The 22,990-nt window shown below is 41.9% G+C and overlaps 1 protein-coding gene across 5 annotated transcripts in view; it reads left to right on the forward strand.

The window, feature by feature from the left end:
* The first annotated feature begins 1,400 nt into the window (after positions 1-1,400).
* Positions 1,401-22,990, forward strand: part of pkn1b (protein kinase N1b) — a 40,449-nt gene continuing 18,859 nt past the window's right edge. For 2 of the 5 annotated variants that reach the window (XM_005468501.4, XM_005468502.4), the window contains exon 1: positions 19,697-20,040. In XM_005468501.4, coding sequence (XP_005468558.1) covers positions 19,957-20,040 — 84 coding nt within the window. In that variant the 5' untranslated portion in view covers positions 19,697-19,956. Of the gene's footprint in view, positions 1,754-1,838; positions 1,971-18,548; positions 18,748-19,696; positions 20,041-22,990 lie in introns of those variants that run through there. The other 3 variants (XM_005468505.4, XM_005468504.4, XM_005468503.4) reach the window with 3 other exon arrangements.

The raw sequence follows: 22,990 nt of genomic DNA on the forward strand, positions 1-22,990 counted from the left end.
AAAAGAAGGAATGCATTACACTGATTATACACAAAATAAACATAAAGAAACTGATAGTTCCTTTATAGCAGCTTAAAGGGCCATTACACTGATTTTATAAGAAGAAGAGACATCATCAGTTTAATTTAACTCAGACCTATACAGTAAGCTGCAGTGCACAAATTCAACAGATCCGAACTTCATACAGTCACACACTGACTGTATGAAGTTTGGTGGTCCTACAAGCAGGTTAGCACGGTGATGTGTTCAAATGTGATCAACAGGTCTCACATGAAGGCAGGAGGGCGCTCGGCTGCCGCAACGGTCTGCGCCTCTTTCCAGCTACGTCAAGCTGACCAAAGAAATGCGCAATAAGAGCAGAACCAGGCTGTGCTGGTTTCAAAATAAAATCCCACACGACTTTGCTGCCAAATTAAAGCGTTTTATTTGGGGATTATTTATTAACTGCTGGGACATACAATTTGAAATAAATGCCGTATGCTCCCGCAAGAGCTCAAACAGTGATATCTCCTCTTTAGTGTGTTTATGCCGCTGTGTTTAATAGAAGTGGGCGAATCGATCCAAATATTGATAGTATTGATACCAGCGCTGGTAATGGTATCGGATTGATACTAGGGTAATTGGATCGATACTTTGTTTCTATCCTCTAACTTCGGTATGTGGCCCACTGGATTATGTTGAATACATTTCTTTTAGGAAATGAAAAAAACAAAACAAACTTAAATATGCACTGTGAAAAATGTCTGAACCTTTTCGTGTCGACTGTCACCTCTGTTTTATTTATAGCCTGGAGCAGAAAAGTTGAGCGCTTTAGAGACAAAAATACCAGACTTTCAAAAAACTAATTTTCAAAATACACAATAAGCTGAACGGTTTATTTTATTGTGTTAACTATTTATTATAGTAAGCAAAAATTACATTGAATTAGTGTCATCTCATAAATCATGACATACTGCTCTCACCTACTTACGTGTCGGTATTTACTTGGTGTCAGATCTGTACCACAAATAGCAGCATAGCACAACATTAGTGTTTAATGCAGTGCAGCACTGTCTGTCCTGTGTGACTGTCTGTCCCGTGTGACTGGTCTGTTATGTGTACTATGAACGGCTCAGACTGTTGACTTCCTGTTCTGTGGTAAGTTGGTTAAAAATAAATAAACGCGTTTTAATGATTTAAAAATGCTTCTGTGCGTATGCTCCAGTTTCTATAAAAGTATCACTGTGAGTGTGACAGCTATAGAAAGTCTCCACACAGTTATTTTAACCTAAAGTTTTCTAAGAGCCAAATTTCTAGCTTTTGCATTCAATGCACTGTGCGTGTGATCGCCGATGCGTATTTTATTTTGAAGGTCGGAGCAGGAAGTCCTATTTTTATATTCTCCGTATGCCTTCAGCGCTTGTGTTCCCTACCCAGCAGCAACAGTAACCGGCTCCCAGCTTCCCGCAGAGCCGAGCCGGAGCGCGCCGCTTCAGGGAGAAGATGGCCTCTGTTTGCTCCAGGCAGCAGAGCTGGGTGTTTCGGTGAATCCTGGCGGGTGTCGGGTTTCCTCACTGGGCTTTCCTCCCCTGACGATGAGAAGGATCCCCGCAGCAGCAGCAGCGCTCCTCCTCACACTACTCCAGGACAGCCCGCACTGTCTGCGTGATGCAGCCCGGAGTCCGAGAGTTAACGTCCTGCTACCAGGAGGTGATGGTCTGCCCCTCTCTCCACTGTCCACCTGCTCCTCTGTCGTTTTTCCAGGCGTCACCATGTTAGCATTTTATTCACCCACCTTCCCCACATCAGACTGCGCCTTTACTCGGATTATTTTTTTTAACTTATTATTATTTTTACAGGACTTCCAACGTTGGACTCTTTGCATTTAGCCACTGGAGCCGCAATGATCCGAGGGCTGTAAAGTGAGGCAAACGGTAGCAGAAGTCATCTCATTTGTCGCTGGCATGATGGCCAATCTCAGTGAGCTACAAGTGAGTTTCCAACTTTTCCCTGCTTGCTGTGTGAAAGCTGCTGTGTGCATGCAGATGTGTGTTTTTAGCTGACTCCCATCACTGCAGCCTCGCTGTATGTGTGGTGTCTGTGATTGCAAATATTGCAAACCTTAATGTTTTTGATGCCTGGTGACGAATATGCTCGGATACATCCGCAGAGTTGACATTTATAAAAAGGCTCATTTCCAAAAAAAAAAGTGTACCAGGCCCACTCACTGCCCAAAATGCTAGAGCCTACAGTTTCCATTATGCACAGTTCGAGACAGCTTAATTACATTTAGTGAGAGATGTGCCAGAGGTAATTAAAAGAAAGCAATTTTGAGACCTTATCTTAGCTCAGATGTTGATAGCATCCAGGAGTCGTGTGAGTGGAAAAGCTGAACCAGAGTTAAAGATGGAAATAGCTGCTGTTCATCCACTGAATCATTTTACTTTTGATCCTTGTTTAAAGCTATGCTGCCTGGCATGCCCTTTTAAAGACCTTCTCTTTGGACTATTAGAAAATCAGCACCAAGTCTAGTAAACGATCCACATCTGCAAACAGCTTATCTGCATTTATTCATATTATCGGGGGGAAGTGCTGCTCTTTCTGCTTCCACTCCAGTTTTACTACACTTCTGATTTGCCAAATTAAGCAACAGGACTTCCCTCTGCGGGACACAGCAGTTGCCCTCGGGTGGAGTCAGGGGTGGGTCATGGAGGGTGCTGTGGTGTCAGAGCCGCAGGTCTAGCTCAGAGTGGTTGGCTCACAGTTACCCTAGTATCAGTTGAGCACAGGACACGGTGGAGAAGGATGTTAAAAATTAAAGGACGCTTCAGCTCAGCTCTTTCCAGGAGCAGGTTAAGCAGCAGCACTCTGTGGTTAAGAACCCCAGTCATAAAGTTAAACTGCTGCAGAGAGCATGTGCAGATTTCTTTGTGAGTATGAAATACTTTTACTTGATGTGGACAGCTGAAATGGCTATAAGAAAGGCTTGTGATTGATGTGTGACAGCGTGCAATTAGAACCACAAAGCACTCACATTTCCTGTTTCTGTACACAAGCATTAACCTGCATGTGTTTGATTTGACACTTGTCTTTCCTGTGGCCTTCAGCTGCAAGCGCGAATATGTTTTGTTTTTGTTATGTTTTTTTGTTTTTAATATAAAGCATCAGCAAGTGTTTCTCTCAGAAATCCACTTAGTCAGATTGCAGTCATTATACAGCACTGCTGAATCATTTGTTGTGAGCGAGAGCTCAAGTATTCCTTGACATGTAATAGCTTTTTTCAAGGAGAAGGTTCCTTTGATGTTTACTGGAAAGCACACTGCAATGTGGGGATGGGGATCAACAGAAGCAGATAATATGGGCCAAAGACGTTTCAGCTTGCCTTCAGTCAGGCGTGCCACTTTCAGAAAAAGTACCTTACTCAAACTGCCACCAGCATGAAATGAATCAGAGAAGTTGTTTGCCTTTATAAACTAATTATAGCCTTAATAATATATTCTTTATAGCGGTGTTAATGCTGCAAGAATGGTGGTAAAACAGTATCATTTTACTCTGGTGAGTTTGCCAAGTTTTAGTTATACTGCATTAATACCATATTTTGTATTCTAGTATTACTATATCATGACTGCAATGCTTGGAAAAACAACCTGTGTTGAAGGAGTAACAGTAGTAGTGCAGTTTCCTCTGACGTAGGCACAAATGACTTCCTCTTAGGTTAAAAAATTAAGAGTCATTAGGAGAAAGACACTATTTCCACCTAATATAACGTAATGCTGATGTGGACTGTAACTGACGATGATCAAAGGAATCATTAATCATTTATGACTTTTACTCAGAGATCCACATAGGTATATAGAGACATATTTTTAGTAGCAAACACTTCATTGTTTCAGTGTTATGATGAAGTGTTCATTATTTATCAGTGATTTGATCAAACTGTTTTAGTATAGCAGAAAACTGTCATGCTCGTTAAAGAAGCAATGACTAAATGTGCCCAGATGAAGAAAAGAAGGCAGGAAATAGCAATACAGAAAACAACAGTTCATACACAGGTGTGTGCTACTCCCTTCACAGAACAGACCAAACTGAGTAACCAGAAGAGAAAGTGAAGAGTGAGATGCTGGTGCACTTCTGAAAAGATGACAAGTACATCTGAGTGTTCACTTAGAGAAATCAGATACTTCACAGGTACTCAAATGGCAGACTTAGATGTGCCTGTAAGCCAAATTGTGCTGTTCTGTGGAGGGAGTAGTATGCACCTGTGTAACCCGGGACCTGTGGTTCTCTAAGGAAGTTCAAAAGAAAGTTCGCTTTTAGGTTTTAATCAAACCCCAAAAGGCCAGAAACTTTACTTTCCATATATTATTGTTTCTTGCACATCAGGTTCAGCTACCCTAACATAGAATAGAATAGAATAAAATAGCTCTTTATTGTCACTGTTATAAGAACAATGAACACAGTTTGGCATCTCTCTGTAAATCTACACAATAACACAGGCATTTACATTTACACAAGAAAGATATGTACAAGTTATAAATACATATGTATATATATATATATATACATACATACACATACATGCCATCTGAGGAGCAGGTGCATTGTGAGGTGCAGTGTGATCTGTGATATTGCACATTAACATAATTGATAAAGAGGTATTCTAATAATAAATGAGCCTTAAAATATAATAAGGCTGCATCAGATAGCACAGTGTGTAGTTGGAACAAAGGAATGATGGTTACTGAACTAAATTATTATCTAAATTAACACAAATATTCATGATCACTGATTTCATCAATGTACTACTGTCACAGTAATGACCACTGCCCTTTTAAATGACATAAAAATAACTGTGCTTTTAAAAAAATGTAAGTAGAATAAGCAGTAAGTTTTCCCTTTGTTTCCTAAACTTCACACAGAGATGATAACTGACTGGTGACCGGTGCGTTGATGACACATTCAAGCTTATAAAGCCCCCTGACTGAATCCATTATTCCTCCTTCGTAGCCCGGGCTGCAATTGAGCTGTTTCTGCCCACTATGATGAATTCATTCTCCCTGTGTAACAATGACAAACGGCTCAGTCATTATCCCGGCAGGCCAGCAGCAGCGGCGGCACAGCCAGTGAGCAATGGCTGATTGAGATCAAGGGGCCATGTTGGTAATGATGATAGGCTGGACCTGTCAGATTGGACCAAGACACATCGATGTGGTGATTGCGCTCGTTTGATCGCAGTCTCCTCCTTTTAGTTCTCCTCAGGATGCCATTAAGGCAGCACTGATGGAAGAATTTGGTCTCACACTAAAGAAAACAACTAAAATGACTGTTTCTCTCTGAATGAGATCACGAGATCATGAGAATATAGCTTAACTATTAGCACGTCTCTGCCATCTCTATCCTGCATTCATCGATTTGCAGCCTGTTTATCTGCTGACCCACCGTCTCTCATCAGATGGCTGTAAGAAGTGTAAATCCAGCTTCCTGCACTGAACTGATAACATAGCTTGGAAGCTGCTATATACACTCTGTGGCCTCTCCCTCATGAATTCTTTATTTCTGTTGGTTTCCTGCAGTTATTATCTGTACAAGGCAAGTTAGAGGAGTTGCCGCTGCTCCTTCTCTCAGTGTTGTCGGAGCGAGGGCTCCAAATTACTTTTTTATTGATCATCCAAGAGAGGGGGGAAGCGGCTCGGTCTTTAATGGCATTTGACGACTTTGAGAATACTCACGTGCAGAAGCGCTGCTAGATGAGGTCGGCTAATGGCAGCACATGTGTCGTAGTACTCGGTGATGTCTTGCATCACGCTCAACATGATTTCTCCAGCTGCCACTGCGATGGATAATAGGATTATGAGACTGTGGACTTCAACTCTGTCGCTGACCTCCTAGGAGGGTAGCATTAGAGCCCTCAGTCACCCACGCAGGCTCACAAACACATATACAGCCACCTCCCCCCCAGCATCCAGCCCCTCCTGCCTCGATCCAGGATTACACTGTGTATGCAGAAATCTGTCTGTCTCACAGGCACGCCAGTCGGCAAGCTTCCTGCTGCATTACAGCTTCTGAAGTATTGATGGACAAATCTTAATGGAATTCATAAATAAAACCAATAGATGTGTCTAGCAGTAGCACTGCTCATTAGGGTGGAGCTACGAAGTCCCAATTAGTGCCAGAGAGCAATACTAATACCTTAAATGCCAGAGTAGGAAAAAAACTCTGATAAATGTCAGCTAGAATTCATGACTCCCCGTCTTCCAGTCTAATGGCTGCACCTCCCAACAGTTCACCGGTCGTGTTTAAAGTCAGCCGACCAGTCTGCAAACCAGCTGATGCTGCAGTCACCCGGCAGACTTTCAGAGGATTAGTTATCTGTGATATCAAGCAAAACTATAACTATAGCAGGAAGACTGGTGAAAACCATCAGCACAGACTGTTGCTTTTTTCTAAGCTGGTTTGGTGAGTGTTTCAGAGCCTTAAGGGATTGTGGTATTACACGATTGTACCGCTAAGAAGGACAAGCTGCAGAAACGATGTTACGTTTAAAGCGCAGCGTATTGTAAGTTCCTTGTGGAAGTGGTAATTCTGCCAGTATTACCCAAGAACAGGAAGGTCACAAAGGAAGGGAGCCATCAACGCCGAGTGGTTGCTAAAGTAGTTTTGTGATGCCAGAGGGCCCTGAGGCTGAGGTGAGCTTGTGAAACAGCTTGGACTGTGTTTTTTTTTTTTACCTCAGCTTGGCACTGCCAGACCTTCACTGAGGTAAAAAGGAGAAGCCACAAGATAGATGACTCAATATTTTATCATAAAAAACAAAAACAAAGAATAAATAAGAAAAAAAAATTTCAGTGCAGTTTGTTAAGAAGCTGGAAAAATCTTCATCAGTAAATATGAGTTTTTCCAAGTGTCATAATGTGTACTAAATGTTCAGATGTCATCTGGATGAGTCTTTTCATGGATGTGTGGCAACATTATTTCCTTAAACTGTGTCCGAAGTGATGAAGCTTGAGCTTAAGATATTATAAAGTAGTAAACCATTTGTTGACCTAAAAAAAATCAGATGTGTAGTACCTTTTTTAACCTAATTATTGTACTGCAGGACAGGAAATACAACACTGAAGAAGGAAATTACATAGGTAAAAATTATTTTTACTTTTGACCATATGTGGTCTGGCCCTTTCCCTGTGTATGGTTTTGTCACTGATGCCGGCTGCTGCACATTCGTTCACATTTAGAACAAGTTTATACTCGGGGGGCAACACGGCCACTAAACACCACATCCACCACAAATATTAGATGAAGAAGCGCTGTTAACAAACACATGCTTGACGTCCCTGTAGCTGAGGTGAAGTCTAGACACACCCCTAGTTACATTTTAAACATGTGTATTTCTTTAAAGTTAAGGATAATAATATTGGAGACCATAAAGACTGAGTTGTTTTACGAGTCCTCCTCCAACCTCAACAATCAGATGACCCCCAGTGAGCAAGCGCTCATACTGGGAAGAAAAAACTCCGGGATCAGGGATGGGCAGCCATCTGTGTATAAGCACCACTTTGCCTTCATTTTTCAAAATGCTTGAAAGATATTTTCATTTTTTTGTAGCCAAAGAAATGTATCAGTTTTATGTACGATATATCTAATCCTGGTCACTTCCACTGGACTTCCACATAAAGTTAAAACTGGACGGGTCATTTTTATCGGCCAGTCCTCTCTCTTGTACTTGAATTTGAACCTGTAGCTTTACTTATAATTTTGTTAGTACAATGCAATTTTAAACTAGAGCCATTTGCAAACATTTAAAAGAAAAAATCAGCTAGGGGTCTGGAGTTAAAGCTCATTTTCAACATCTGTCAATCTGCTGATTGTTTGGGGGATTAGTTTTTATTTTAGCTTTCAGAACACTCAGACTTATTTCACTTAAATCATGACAGCACATGGCAGCTGGACGCCGAGACCTTTGTGTTGCAAAATGACGTACACGGTAGAAACGATGAGGTTGGCACATGCTAAAGTAAAGAGAAAGAGGAACCTGTCCTGTGTGACCTGATTGTGGTTCCACTTGAGGCAATAAGATGAGTTGCCTCGCCACCATGCAGAGGTCATGTGATAGCTTGTGTGTAGCGCTGCAGGGGTGGTGTTGGATTTAAGATGCACGCCACGCTGAGGCTTCGTGGGAACAGCGGCGTGCTCGGCCATGATGTCGCTTGCAACAGCGAGCTGTCTGTTCTGTCCACCCAGAAGCTGTAAAAGTCTGAGAGAAGTGGAACAAAAAATGCTGTTATTACCTTCTTGAGAGGGAGCGACAAAGGTAGTAGCTGGTTAGCCCGACAACAAGCCCACCCTTCAGAATGTAACCCAAACTGCAGCTATTGTTAGTAAAGTCTCTGAGGTTGAATTGCTGGAACAGTGGGATACCGAAGAACAAAAAGCATCCAGGTGCCATTGTTAGTTTGGGTTTTTTCCCCCCAAGATATCAACAATGCACAGGATATGATGAAAGCTGTAACTGGAGGAGCATAAATAGTCTTTAATGAAGAGGGAAAGCCAACAGAAGACAGAAAAGAGAAAGCTTGAGTCGTAGTTCTGTTACTGAGCCAGTTGACGGGCCGCACCAGCTTTGATATGGATACGTATTGTGATATGCCACGGGCAGTCTCGGACTTTTATGATCCCTGGCTTGACCCTTTCCTTCCAATAAGCTCCGACCAGCAGTACTACATTGTACAAAACAACTGCTTCCACATGGCTCTAACTTTTATATTTTTCTTCTTATCAACACACATGCTGAAATTCCAGAACCAATAATAAACTGATCCTACGAGAAGTCTTATCATTGTATCCAAAACCTGTGTCCCCACAGACGCTCACTTTTCCAAGACGCACTTCTTGATTTGCTGATAGAATGCAAACTGGCAGTGATGTGGTGATTAGTAATGATAGAAAGTCAGGCTGCTGAAATGGACTGGTACTTTAGAGCTGAGCACTTATGCCAAAAGTCTCTTTCACCCATTCATACACACATTGGTACAGTGCTTTCATTCTAAGGTTCATGCACAAACTCACTCCAGTGGAGCTGCATGCATCAGGGGAACTCGGTATTCAGAGTCGTAATCAAAGACACTTCGACATGCAGACTGGAGGAGCCAGGGATCATACCACGACCTTTCAATTAGTAGACCCGGCTTAACCTCTTGAGCCACAGCTGCAGCGTGCCAGTGTTGTGAAGTCGGTCTCGAATACATTTTTTTCTCATCTTCGCAGTGAGCGATTGAAGTAAATACTAAGGAGAGCACAGGATGCTGTTGACTGACATATAACCCGCCCATAAGGTGGGTTTACTAAGCAAACAGTAGGATTTTGGGGGTTTTGGTAAAATTATTTAGCATAATTATTTGTATCATAATCATGGCTGTGAGCATGGTTGGACTGCAGTTTTTTGGCTCTTCTGCATTTTTTTTAGCTCTAGTGGTTGCTGCTCAAACGTGCTACTTTATAAATATGAACAGTGTTTTATTTTGAGTCATATCCACATATGCTTATCTGCTGCTGGTGCATGAATCCACATCTGGAAATAGCTCCTAGATAATGCTTTGTTAGCTATTTTTTGAGCCTTTTTAAAAGTGAAGTTCATGCAGTGCACCTAAGCATATTGAATAAGTAAGTACTAAGTATTCCCTTGCAGGATTGCACCGTTGCATAACCCCAGATGAGCGGCTGGGCAAACCAGAAAAATCAGTGCCACATCATGTGCAGACTACTCTCTGCAGACTACTTTGACCTGATGAATGGGGTCTTGTTTTCATTAGCCATTATAGTACAACCAAGATCATACAAATCTGCAAACATTTCTGCGTGTTTGTTTTTTCCTCCTGCTGCAAGCTCTTTGCTGTCATAATGAACAGCATCAGTAAAGAAGGATAATCGTCTGCATTATAGAATGGACCTCTTATCCCCCTCAGCCCTTCTGCCATAATCATTTTTAATCTTTCTCGTCCATTACCATCATGCCGGTTCAGCCACTCCATTACACAGCGTGTCTCTTTCCGCTCCCTTTGTCCTCTGATAATCACTGTAGGTGACATGTTAGCATATTGAGTAAAGCATGTGTCACAAAGCCTGTTGTCGACCCGTTAGATTCAGGAGCAAGAGGCCGGAAGACGCTGTGGGACAACATCTTAATAACGTGAGATTTAAAACACATGATTTTCTGATGAAATCTCTCATGGACATCCGTGCATGATTTACACAACATCTGAGTTTGGATTTGTACCAGGAAGTTGGGAGAAGGTGGGGGGAGGAATACAGTAATGGAGCAAATCCTGCAGCAGTTGTAGCTCATTCATGTTTTAGGCCGCGGGATTCCTGTGAGATTTCAGTTATGGAGCATCCACAAAGAAGCACAAAGTTGAATTCCTTAAAATCGAATCTGCAGGAAGTTACTTCCTGCTAAACGGGGCCGTACCATCTACCTGTGTGACTTTAATCTATAGAATGAATCAGCTTTTTATTGCCTCCTCTCCCTTCAGGCTTCTGTCTTTGTGCACATTACCTCATTTCCTACAATACTTGATATCATGTGCCTTTTCTCCTTTGTGACCTCCCCATTTTGTCCTATTTTGAGATATTCCATATATTTTCAGTCTTTTTGAGTGTAATGCACCATCCGTTCCCATACCCAACTTGAAATCACTTTTAAATATGGAGAAAGGCATGCAGTTAAAGCAGTTCTGACTGCAAAGTGCCTCATGGGTTCTCCTCTGAGTAACACCCATATGCAGGCTGACTGTTGTAGGTCAACAACTTTGTTTTCTGCCTTTTTTATATGCAGGTGCATCTCAGTGGCGCATTCAGGGAAAAGTGGGTTATGTCTGTTGCATTCATTTCTACTGACCTTTTTTACCTCTCAGCTGGTCAAGGGCTGCTCTTTAAAAACACACTGAATAGGCTAGCTTAAAAGCAAATAACTACAAATCTCCAAAAGCAAAGCGTTTGTTCGTGTACACCAGGGGTCAAGCTCAGCCAGCAAGCTACATAATACCGGCTCATGTAAGCTGATGGCTCAGCTGATACCCTTCTGTGTGTGTTATCAAGGTTTTGCAGACACGTGACCACTAGACACGTTGGACATGTGACAATCATGGTGGCAGCATAGGCTCAAGTGAAGCAGGTCAAAATCACACAGAACTAGAGACTGGTCTACAACCACCTGGCAACCACTAGTTGTAAAGCAACTTGTGGTTGCTGGCAACCAGTTGGGGAAGGCACTATGAAAATAATGTCTGTGTGGCTGGGGCTATAGCAATAATTTTCATAGTGCCTTCCCCAACTGGTTGCCAGCAACCACAAGTTACTTTACAACTAGTGGTTGCCAGGTGGTTGCAGACCAGTCTCAAACCAGAAATGGAGACTGTTTGCCGTCAAAGAAAAATTGTGCCTTTTAAACACGTTGGCTACAACGCTTTGAAGCCGTCTCCATTTTCCGTTTGCTTTGGACTTTCTTAAGCTTTACTGCCACACAGCCAGTAGGTAGAGAGCAGACAAACATGAAAAACTACAAGCAAATGTGGAAATGTGCTAGCAATAAGATCAACCTTCAGGAACCTCTGCAAGCCAGTTTGGAAATGATTATTTCTGCCTAACAGTCAGTGGCTTTATCGTGTCAATATGGTAGACAACTCTTGAGCAATGAATGTCACATATATAACCTCAAATCTCATGTACGAGTTGCTGCTTTAGCTGATTCAGCCTGCATACAGTTTTGCAAGCCACTTTGCAACCCGCTTACATACCAGCTCCTCCACACTGTCATTTCTTACTTAGTTAACGCCAAATCTGTCATCACTGGCCCTCTACTCTGTAAGGGGTGGTCTTGATGTATAACTTCCCACAAGTAGGGATGCACCAATCTGGGATATGGATCAGTCTGATACAAATTTAAAAGACCGAATTGGTTAAACAGTGGGTGAAAACCACCTGTTCTATTCAATTCGGTTATTCTGTTTTCATCTCACCACATTATAGCAGCAGCTAGCAGGAGAACTAACAAAAGGTCAGCAGTTTGGAGGTCTTTTAAGCCGGCTATACCCAAAGATTTTCTTTCTGAGTATGCAGCAGAAAAGCTTCAGTGACAATGACAATGCTTTCCTCTCTTTCTCACGCTCCTGCTGTTCAGTTTAGCACTTATTAGGAAGGTGTTATTGTGTTATTACCGTAACATAGCATGTCATTATCAGAAACACTCAAACTTAAGTGTGTTTTCGTGAGAGGAGGTTCCCTCAGTGCGTGTCTAGCATGACCATAAATAACAGCAGTATGCAGTAATGACTCACATTGAGCTAAAATAAGATTGATGCAAATAAATGCGGTAAATAGTGTATTTTTAAAAAATGTGCCTCGGTCCTTTTGTCATTTATTATTTTACTGAGAAGTTCAAGTTAAATTTCTGTTTTTGGATGTATTATTTCATGCATGTTAATGACATATAAATATACTACATAGAAGCAATGTTTAAGATGATGTTGCCTTGCACACAAAATTTAATATAAGGTTGGACTAAAACGGGCTTAAAAGAATGGTATTTTTGGAAATATTCACAATCCTTCAACTGTGTCATTTTTATTTCTATCTTATCCTAAGCTTCTGTTACATGCAAGACAGAGGCAGATTAATTATGAGGACTGTGGAGCTTTTCCCATTCGGGGTTTTATGCTGTCTTATTCCTGAGGAGCCTGAACAGAGCGCCTGTTTGTTGCAGGAGAGTTCACAATGGACAAAGCTGGGAACACAAACACATTAGTGTTTACTGAAGTCTCTTGAGAAGATAGAGTCTTTCACAATGATGCCGTGCATGTCGATCAGCTCCTCCCCGGCTGTGAAGTGGACATCGCTGCACATTCAGAAACTCGCGGCCGTGCAGGCAGATGTGCACTCGGACACGAGTCGCTTTTTTTCGTGACCTAACCCGGAGCACATTTTGTCTCCTGTCTTCTCAGACGTGACGAATCTTCTCCCCTCATACACGTGAAGTCAGTACAGTACAGCACATATACGTACAGCAGTGTTGCACTTTGCAAAAAGGAGATTTGGCGAGAGAATTTCCCTGGAATATGAGGGATTTTAGGGATTAACAGGCAGCACACAGACACAGTCCAAGGTACATTCTGTAAGCAGTTAACTCATTCATAGAGGGCAAGAGTTTAAATCCCTATACAGATTCGATAACAGCTGGGAATTTGGCTGAAAGAATTTTGTGATTTGCTTGGTTTATGTTTTCCTGGTCTTAAAACGGAACTGCAGTGATTTAGTATTTCACTGCGATAAGGTTTGTGCATTTCCAAAAAACAGATTAAAGGAAGAATATTTGATATTTAAAATTGAGCATGACTGTATGTTGCCTAATTTCCATGGCAGCCTTCTTGCATGGTAAAACTCCATGTGTTATACTCTGCAAAGCCAGCTATTACTATGCATGCTCTCTGTTAAACGTAAAAGGAACTTTTTTTCATTTTCCTATGAGAAGATGAAGAGATTGATACCTACTAAATGACCTAGGAGCTTATATAGCCTCTACACAATAGAGGCCAATTAGTTTTAGAGAATCATCATATTATTTACTCTGTTTAAACATAGGTTACATGTGTACCAACTTTTTTGAAACTGGGGTTCCATTGAGTCATAAATGCCAACAAAAACATTCATATTGCTGTGTAAGTCAAATTAGAAGGGTAATCACTCATCAAAGAAATATGGGGGCAAAAAGAAAACTGTCTGGATTGGGACGTAAACGGCGGTAAAATCTTCACAGTGGGGAGAAAATTTGATTCAAAATGTATAAATGTTTAATTCCTTGACCAGCAATGTCCTTAAGGGTGACTTACCACGATTTGAAAGTCCTGTTTAGTCTTGGGTAATGGTGCAGAAACACAATTGCAGAGTTTAAAACTGATGGTGATGAAGAAAAAACCTAACCTTCCATTCTCCAGACAGTTGATAACAAGCTATTTAATACAGCAAAAGTTGGTTGTAAGCTAACATTATGCCCCTCAATGGCTCGAGTATCCTAAAACTCAAACTTCCCCTCTGAAAAACAGTTTGATTACCTCCTCCCATCATATGACAGGTTTATTCACTAAATGTCCGGGTCCAACAATTTTCAAAGAAAGTTTCACTGACAGCAGCTAACGGAAACTAACAGCAGCTAACTGAAACTAACAGCGGCTAATGGAATCTAACAGTGGCTAACAAAATCTAACAGAGGCTAACAAAATCTAACAGAGGCTAACAGAGGCAAAAACAGCAGTGCTTACTAATAGAAAAGTTCAGGATATCCTCAACAACTCATCTCAGTGTCACTTTCATCGGTCAGAAGCGAGCTTCACTGACTCATCTACTTGTATGGACTCCTCAGCAGCCAGCTTAGCTAGGATTATGTACTTAAATTGCGATGGGTAAGAAAACAGAATTTAGTTGTCTGCAGTCTGCAATGCATTGACATTTAATGATACTATTTTGCACCCTGTTACTTTAATGTCCTAAAATGGCCAGGAATGTAATGTAGATGAATGTAGGATAAGTGTGTAAGTTGGGGGGGCTCGAGATTCCCCCTTATTTCTGGTTCTCTCTTATTTATTACCACTGTATGCCTGTGCAATGCAAGAAAACAAAATGCAAGACAAAAGCTAAAATAAGCGATTGATCTGTTTGCTGTAGCTTTTGGTGGACAGAATGGCATCGGTCACATCAAAGATCATACCTAACTCTACTGCTCGGTAGTGAAACTAGGCTCACGTAGGAGTCGGCTCAGTCTCGCTGACTGTAACAGTGTCCTCAAGTTAACTTTGAAATCCAACTTCCCTCTGATCTGCTGTGCCAACATCATGCAGAGCAACACTTCCTCCTGTTAGTACCCTCAACATCCAACTGACATGGTCCTTTACAGTGCTGTTTTATTCATTACCAATCAGTTACAGTACATTAAGCCTGTGTGTTTGTGGGTGTGAGTCTTGGAAATGAGAGTTAATGTATCTTTGTGGTCGAGCTTGTTCACTGTTTTCTGTTTGTATCCATTGCCTTGTTTTATTTGCTGGGCAGAAGTGTGTTTGTGTGTGTGTGTTTGTAAGTTCAGGGATTAATTGGAATTCTCTGTTTAGTCCTTCTCCACCTCATCCTCCAAACAAATCCCCCACCTCCCCTCTTAACCTAAATCCTTGAATGAGGCTCTGTGCAGACATCAAGGAGAGGAGATTGATACCTCTGTGATTTCTGAGGAGAATTCAAAAGTTGCATGTTTTTTTCTCCCAAATTGTCTGTTTTGTATCTTACACCTTTAGACACAGATGCACACACACTATTTAATAGATTAATGGCACTATTAAGATAAATCTGAACTCCTAACTTTCTCTTTTACCTTCCCTCGTTGTCTCTATGCTCATTCTTCACGTTCTAATAACCAGTCTGTCTGGACTTTTCCAATAAATATCCACTTCTGCTCAGGTGAGGTTTATCACACTACAGAGCTTCTTTAGAAATGGCCCACATCTGCACACACTAAAATTAACATCATGACCTTGCATTTCACTTGTAACCTTTATGAAAGAAAATGTATTTTCATCAACTTCCAACAAATCCCAAATCCCCCTTTCAGGCACAAACGCCTCCTCATGCAAAACACAGCTTAGGGTTCATTTATTAAATTATTCATAACTCGATTCAGGGAAGAAAGTCCATTCCCAAGCCTCCTCATTACAATTGTTGCCTGTGAATTGCAGGTGTTTGTGAGCGAGTGAGTAATAAAATGACAGAGCTAGTGCTCACAGAATGAAGCATTCCCTGACCGCCTGCACACCCAACAAAATGGACCTAATCTCTATTTTTAGCTCCAGGCGAGTTAAGATGAGTTGACAGGCCATTAAAACTTAATCAAAGGGATAGCTTTCTGTCACCCGCCGGCATCACCGGGCAACCTCTGTTACCAGAGATATGTGCACGATAGATGGACGGTAAGCTTAAGAGAGGTAGGAAAGAGGGAGCAACACTATTATTATTACACTAGGTGTAAAGCAAAGAAAATACAGACAGGCCAAGACAGAAGGGGTTGCAGAGAGAGAGAGATGAAGATAGCAGTTGGGAGTTGTTTTGTTCCACACTTTGACTCTTATAGGCTTGTTTCATCTAGAAACAATTCCAGCTTTAGCCAGTGGTCCTTGTTCTTGGCACTGGAGTCTGACAGCTGGATGAGCAGCTGATGGATTGAAATCCACCGCGATGTGGTGGGAAAAACATAAGACTAGAAGATCCAGGGCTAGCCGGTTAGCAGTGACTGAACTTTAAAATAAAATCAAGGAGGATTAAACACTAGTATATTAATTATGGATGGAATTCCTCTCTCAGATTCATAATCTCGTCCTATTATATCGCCATGGCAAAGTCTATGTGGAGTATTTTCTTATCTAATCAATTCACAGATGGAATGTAAAATTTACACAGTCTTTTAATCTCATTAAGCCAAGATGATGTTTTCGATGTCAGACTTTTGTCTGAGTATCTGTTAAGGCCTCCAGTCCCTGGCAGCCCTTCAATTTGCGGGTGCTAAGGGTGCTAAGACTCTCCAGGCCAGCATGAGAAGGACAGCAGGGACAGTTGGATGAAGGGCGCGGTCCAGGTCACGGAAAAATACCCTGCTCTGTACCCTGTCATTGTTATGAAAGGCTATGGATAACAAGCAGGTGTTGATCGCTGATGGAGGACAAGGTGCCAAACAAGGAAAAACTGAGTTAAACTGTTCTTCTTTCATACAGATATTTGTGTCATTTATCAAGTTTATCAATTCAAACTCATCAAGGCTCATCCTGAATACCAAGATAAAGTTGTTATTTTTCTCTCAGTCTGGTTGCTGCTGCTGTTCACAGCCTTCTTTCACTCTCTAAACAGTGAGTACATGGTTGCAGGGGAGGAAGACTTCTGCTCAGGCAGTAAAAGCCTTAAAATTTGTCATGAGGTGTTTTTTTTTTCCTTTTAAAAAAAGTTGCTATAAACAGTTGTTAAAATGCTAAGTTAGCAACAGTTTAAAAAAATCAAGTTGAAAGCTTCCTGTTTTGACACAGTGGATATCCAGCCTGCATCACAGATGCACAAGTGCAAGGGGACAGAGCCGGACTTCTGTAGAGCGATCTAAAAATAGCGGCCCGACTGGACACAGTGCATGGGGAGAAGATTGTATTGTGTTTTACAATTAAAAAAACAACAACTTGGGTTTCAGAGGGGTGTAGTACGAAGCGGGATTAATGGGTTAGCAATCTATGTCGAGCTTTCTGTCGCTCTCTTTTTATCCGGCGAAATCACTGTGGTAACTGATGCTGAACATGAGTTAACCTGGTTGGTTAAAACTGCAAGTGCCACGTTTTCCCTGATTCTCTTGTTTACAGCATGTTTTAAGTGCAGTATAGATTATCTGCTGGGGGAATATGTTTTATATGGGCAACTTGAAACTAATTTTACTTTGATCTGCCAACAAAGTCAGGCACTTTCCACATTTCCTTTATTAGGCTATGGGATGGTAACATTAATGTTTAAATATGTATCCGTTTTAAAGTTTCAGAGCTCTTAGAAATGGACGGCAGCACAGAGAGTGAAAGTTCTTTACAGATTTTGTTGACTATGCCATCATAATAATCTGATAAGTGTCTCTGATTGACGCAGGTGTCGCTCATGGGGATGATTTTGTGTGGAAGAAGAGTCACATGATCAGTGAAAGGTTCCTCTTTATGTAAGCACAGTTGATAACCACCGTCATGATGCCGGTTTTAGGTTCTGCCGAGCCAGCTAACACAATAAAGCTCGGCTTTGGTGAACTTCTTTCCTTCAGCTGTTATTTGAAAAGCAATGTCAGTTTCGACTTAGAGAAAACTGGGGGGGCAGGGTCTCTACTGTACGATATAAAGTGACTGGAGCCGACTGCTGCTGTGATTTGGTGCTATGTAAAAAAAAACTGAATTGAATTGATTTAAATTGTTAGTTTTTACTCCACAGCCATGAATTGCTGAAGGGGTTTTGTCATGACCCTCCAAGACGTGTGTTGACATCCAGCTTTTTGAACATGATAACTCGTAAACAAGGTGTCGTAGGGTTTTCAAATCACTCCGAAAAATCACCGAAAAGTCTTCAGAGGTCAGAGGTCAAGTTTTCTGAAAATGTTGTTAACTTGATAACTTGTGAAAGACACCACCTAGGATTTTTAAATTCATATGTATCTGTTAAAAATCTCAGACAAGTTTGAATCTCAGTGACTTTGACCTCAAGGTCAGAGGTCAAGAAAATCCTGTGAATGCAATAGCTGAAGAAGAAAGTCACCTAGGATTTTCTAACTGATACATTATGTGGATCTCCTTGGAGGCTGAGGGTTGGCACTGTTGATTGACAGTTATTTTATGTGTTAATTTTGAATCCTAATCAGATGAACTGACTGTAACTTTAAGAGCTGTATGTGTATGCGAAGTGATATGATCTTAGTTCCTGATAATGTGGTCAGTACACTTTTAGCAGCTGCACACCCTGCGATTTCACCGACACAATGAGACACAGTTTTGTGTTGACAGGCTTCACGATAGTTTGAGATCAGTTTGGAAGTTTCCACTTTCATTGCTGTCGAATTAATGATGACATCTCAGCCATATCTGTAGAGGTGAGAGACAGCATGGATGCATGGGGGCTGCTATCTCCCCAGCTACCAGTCCACGCAAAACACCAGCCACTGAGAGTCACAGCTGCCCGGTAAGGAAATGTTTTATTACCCGCACACAGATATGTTTCACAGTGTGGACATCTGTTATCAGAACATTTCTAACTGCCTGTGCTTTGCATAGGTTGGCATAACTTCATCTTATTTCACTTCCTATTCCCCCTGCTGTAAAATGAGTGAATATGAAGAACTGGATGTGCTTTGGTGCCTCTTTAAATGCCACACTGTGTGTGCTTGTTGGTTTCCTTCTCATGTCTCATGTTGTTGCGATGGTGGATACACGGGGGCCAGAGAGGGCTATCTGCCGCACAGTGAGGGCTTGGAAGGTCAGTGCCACTGCGCTGCTGAGCGTCTGAGTCAGATAAACCCATGACCTGCTTGTCTCTCGCTGGCAGGAAGAGCACAGAAGTCAGGCAGCAGTGAGACCATCTATTGCCCTCAGGAACAGCCGCGATCAGTCAGTGCTGCTGATGTGCGATCACTGCTTGTTCGTGTATGGGAAGTGACTGCTCAGCATTTTTTGTGCCATCTTCAAATAGACTTGCAGGCAATCTCCGAGTGCAGGTTTTTGATATCCATGACTTAGTGTTCAAGTGAGAAGAGTTTGTTTGCTTCAGTCTTTATGCCAGGGAATGCAGATCCATCAGCTTGTCCTTTGACACATCCCTACTCACTTAGAGGTTTATTTTCTTAATCCAACACTTTTTCTGACAGTGCCTTATTATCTATGCAGAAATTCTGACCTGGATGCACAAAATCTGTGTGTGTATCATAGTTCCATATGCACGAATATGCCAAAAATACACAAGAACTTGATCTGGTAGTAGACTCTATCACAACAGCCTGTCTCTCAGCTATGGGGACTCGGTAGCAGGAAGCAGAGTGACTGTGAGCTCTCTCAGTTACAAAACCACTTAAATGTGTGTGTGTGTGTGTGTGTGTGTGTGTGTGTGTGTGTGTGTACAGAGTGCATGACGCCTCAGTCTCTATCTGGCAAAGAGCAGAACAGGAAGCAGCGAGGTGGGGCTCGGTCTATGCCGTTCTTTCTTCCTCTCCTCCACCTTGTTCACTCGCTCCAGATTTAGCCTGGCTTTTGATTCCTGGCGGGAAGGACATCCTGGATTTGGGGGAGGCAGGAGTGGGACTTTGTGTTGTCTGATTGGTGCTGCTGTCAGTGCTGGGTGTGTGTATGTGTGTGTGTGTGGAGGTGGCCCAAGAGCAAAGCCGGAGGGAGGCCAAAGATGGCCAGTGAGGACTGTGCATTGGAAGACCTGCCACGGGATCAGTTGATTGATAGCCCTGATCAGGGTGATCCAGAGTCTTCGGTAGGCCACTGTGGCCGGAGCAGGCCTCAACACCGCCGCTTTCTTTCCCTGCGTTACTGTGGCCCTTCTCTTTTCTGTCAGTTTCCTCGTTCATTTCCTGTAAAAACATCTACTGTCTCACAGCGAATCACTTGTGAATTTCGACTGCCGTCCACTGTTGTGATTTCACCCTGCTGCCTGATTTGTCTTATACCTCACTCCAGAGGTTCTTTGTTGTAAAACACCAGGGATTAAGTTGTATTGTGTCGAGCAGGACTACGTCAGAGTGCAAACTCTCCCTTCCTGCCGTTCATGGTGTGTCGCTGCCTCCGCTTTCTTTTCTGCCATGAATGGCCGCTGCTGGCGCGCTCATGCTGTTCAGGTCTGCCACATCATCAGCGATGTTAATAATATACAGCCGTATGCATGCATACGTACATGCCTACATCTATATACGTGTATAAAAATAGTGCGTCTGTTGTTCTTCTAGACCAAGCAAGATAACATAGTTGACCTTTTTCAACAACAAGTTTGTGAGACACGCTCAGTTTGATTGCTTCAGAGCTGTGCAGTGATGTAACATTGCATTAAATCTGCAGTTAAAATCCCACAAGCCCTCGGCCTGTGCCATGTGGTTTGGTTGTAGTGCATTGTGTTGCCGATGGATTATGGCCTAATGAGAACAGTGCTGTAGCCGTAGCCTGTGTGTGGCTGGATGGACACGGAGACCTAAGCGGCTGTAATCAGATCCGCTAAGCTGGATAGCTGGCTGCACAGTGCAGGGAAAGGCCCTGAGCAGCTCGTCTTTAAACTCCAGCACAGTGTAGCTGAGAGCCCTCTGACGTTACAACAGCTTTTAAAGAATTCACTTAGTTTCCTACTTGATCTTGGTTTTGCTGTTTAAAAATGTTTTGTTTCATTTTTAGTGTCATCGGATTTTATTTGGTTTTATGGGCTGCATTTATAAAGGGTAAGATAAAAGATGTGCAGAACACAACTGACACATCTCCCATGTCTCCTCATGATGGTTGCATTGACAAATTTGACCAAATTGCCAAAGACGTTTGCTGTAGTTTGAGTTCGCTGGAGATTATCTGAAGTTCAGGAGCGGAGCCACACCACAAAACGCGTCACTTCCTGTTGTATGCCTATAAATGCTTACTTTCCTCTTTCTTCATGTTGGCAGAAGAGGGTTCAGTTAGTATCTCTGAACTTTTTTCCAGCCAACTTCTCCTATTTTTAAAGTCTACTGCGTGGTCATCGGGGCCTCTGTGGATGCATCAGTGCCCATTCCCATCTGCTGCCATAAAGGTTTAGCTCCACGGATTCACAGGTTCCTTCTGTCCACCTTCCACGCTCAGCCGTCGGTACACATAGAAGTTCTTCCCCATCTAATGACTCTCGCTCGCTGTCTCCAGTTAACTTCCAGTCGCCTGTTCCGCAACATCATCATACTGAGTTCGAAATATGAGCTAAATCAACCGGCTTAAATCAGTTTAAACACAGAGGTCAAAGTCTTCTTTGGAGCCGCCAATCCTCAGTGAGGCCTTTCCCAAACTGGCAGCCTCTAGCATAGCTTGTTGCTTCTTTATCAACATTTTTTATTTGCATTTGGCCTTGTGGTCATTGCACGTGAAGCTGGTTTTAGTGCGCAGTATCATTAGTTAATTTTTGCTTTCTATAAGAAAACAGACAAAATACAGCAACTGTGAGCTGCCTGCTTTCTTTTTTTCCTTTTGGCCATTTCACATGTTAGCTATCTACTGGCATTTGAGGGTCAGCTTTACTGGGAGACGAGTTACACGATGCGTTGATGAAGGTGTAGCCTGTAACAACTGATACAGCTGTTGTTAACAACTTTTAAATTAATCCATGCACATAATTTAAAAGAGCAGGTTAATTATGCTTTCCCTTATTTTCTGTCATGTTTATATGTTTTTTAAATGAACGATGCCTACTTTAAACATGGCCAAATTTAAAATAATAAGTTCCTCCAGTGGCCGTCTCGAAAAACAAATCGATACCAATAAACTCCCGTGTTAAAATGTCCAACTTCAGTAATGAAATAAGCATTTTTATAGATTTACTTTGGTGGAAGAAATGGAAATGCCCGCTACAATTTTTTTTAATCTTTATAGCCAGTTAGCTGCAAATTATTATTATTATTGGTAACTCATACATTACAGCCACCTTTGTAAATTAAGGCTGTCTGTTAACATTACAGATGTGCAGGCCTGATAATATTTGTTGCCTAGCTCTCAGCTAGCTTTTCATTTTAGCCACTAGCCACTACGTTAATCGTAACTTAGCGGCTAACGTGGTAGCAGGTATTTGCTAAGAGTTAAAAAGCTAATGAGAACATTTGTGGCAGCCAGGTAAACGTGTATGATAACTGTTTAATATTTCTGGGTCGTTTAAAAGTTGTTTTAAACAAGCTTTAGCTTTATTGACCTCCTCATAGAGTGTTGTTCTGTGCTGTGAACATCTATTACTGCTACATGTGTTCAGCTGCTAGCGAGGGCTAGGGCTGTGTGCCTGTCTGTCTGCAGGGTTTTTTAATATAACTCAGTGTCAGCCATAGCTGTTGGTGCCTTTTGGAACAGCTTTAACAAAATTATGTTAAAAATATTAGAGATGTGACATCATGCACAAGAGTTGCTTACCGTACTGGAGATGATATTGTGTGGTAAAAATGTGTATTTCTGAACAGATTGGTGAATGTGTCCTTGAGGCTGCTAGTTATCACTAGATGAAATGGGTCACAAAGAGGGTCTTCCACCAAAAGCATCCTTATGATTGCCTTGGTCACTATCAGATTGGCATGGCTGCCAGCAGTTTGGATAGAAGTTGTCAACATGACTGCAAATACTTGCTGAGAAAAACTGAGAGAAACACAGTTACTTGAGAAACTGTGACACAAACCAGAAATGGAGACTATTTGTCTTCTAAGTAACAATTGTGCAGACAGTAC

This window comes from Oreochromis niloticus, linkage group LG4, assembly GCF_001858045.2.
Source record: "Oreochromis niloticus isolate F11D_XX linkage group LG4, O_niloticus_UMD_NMBU, whole genome shotgun sequence".
Lineage (NCBI taxonomy): Eukaryota > Metazoa > Chordata > Actinopteri > Cichliformes > Cichlidae > Oreochromis > Oreochromis niloticus.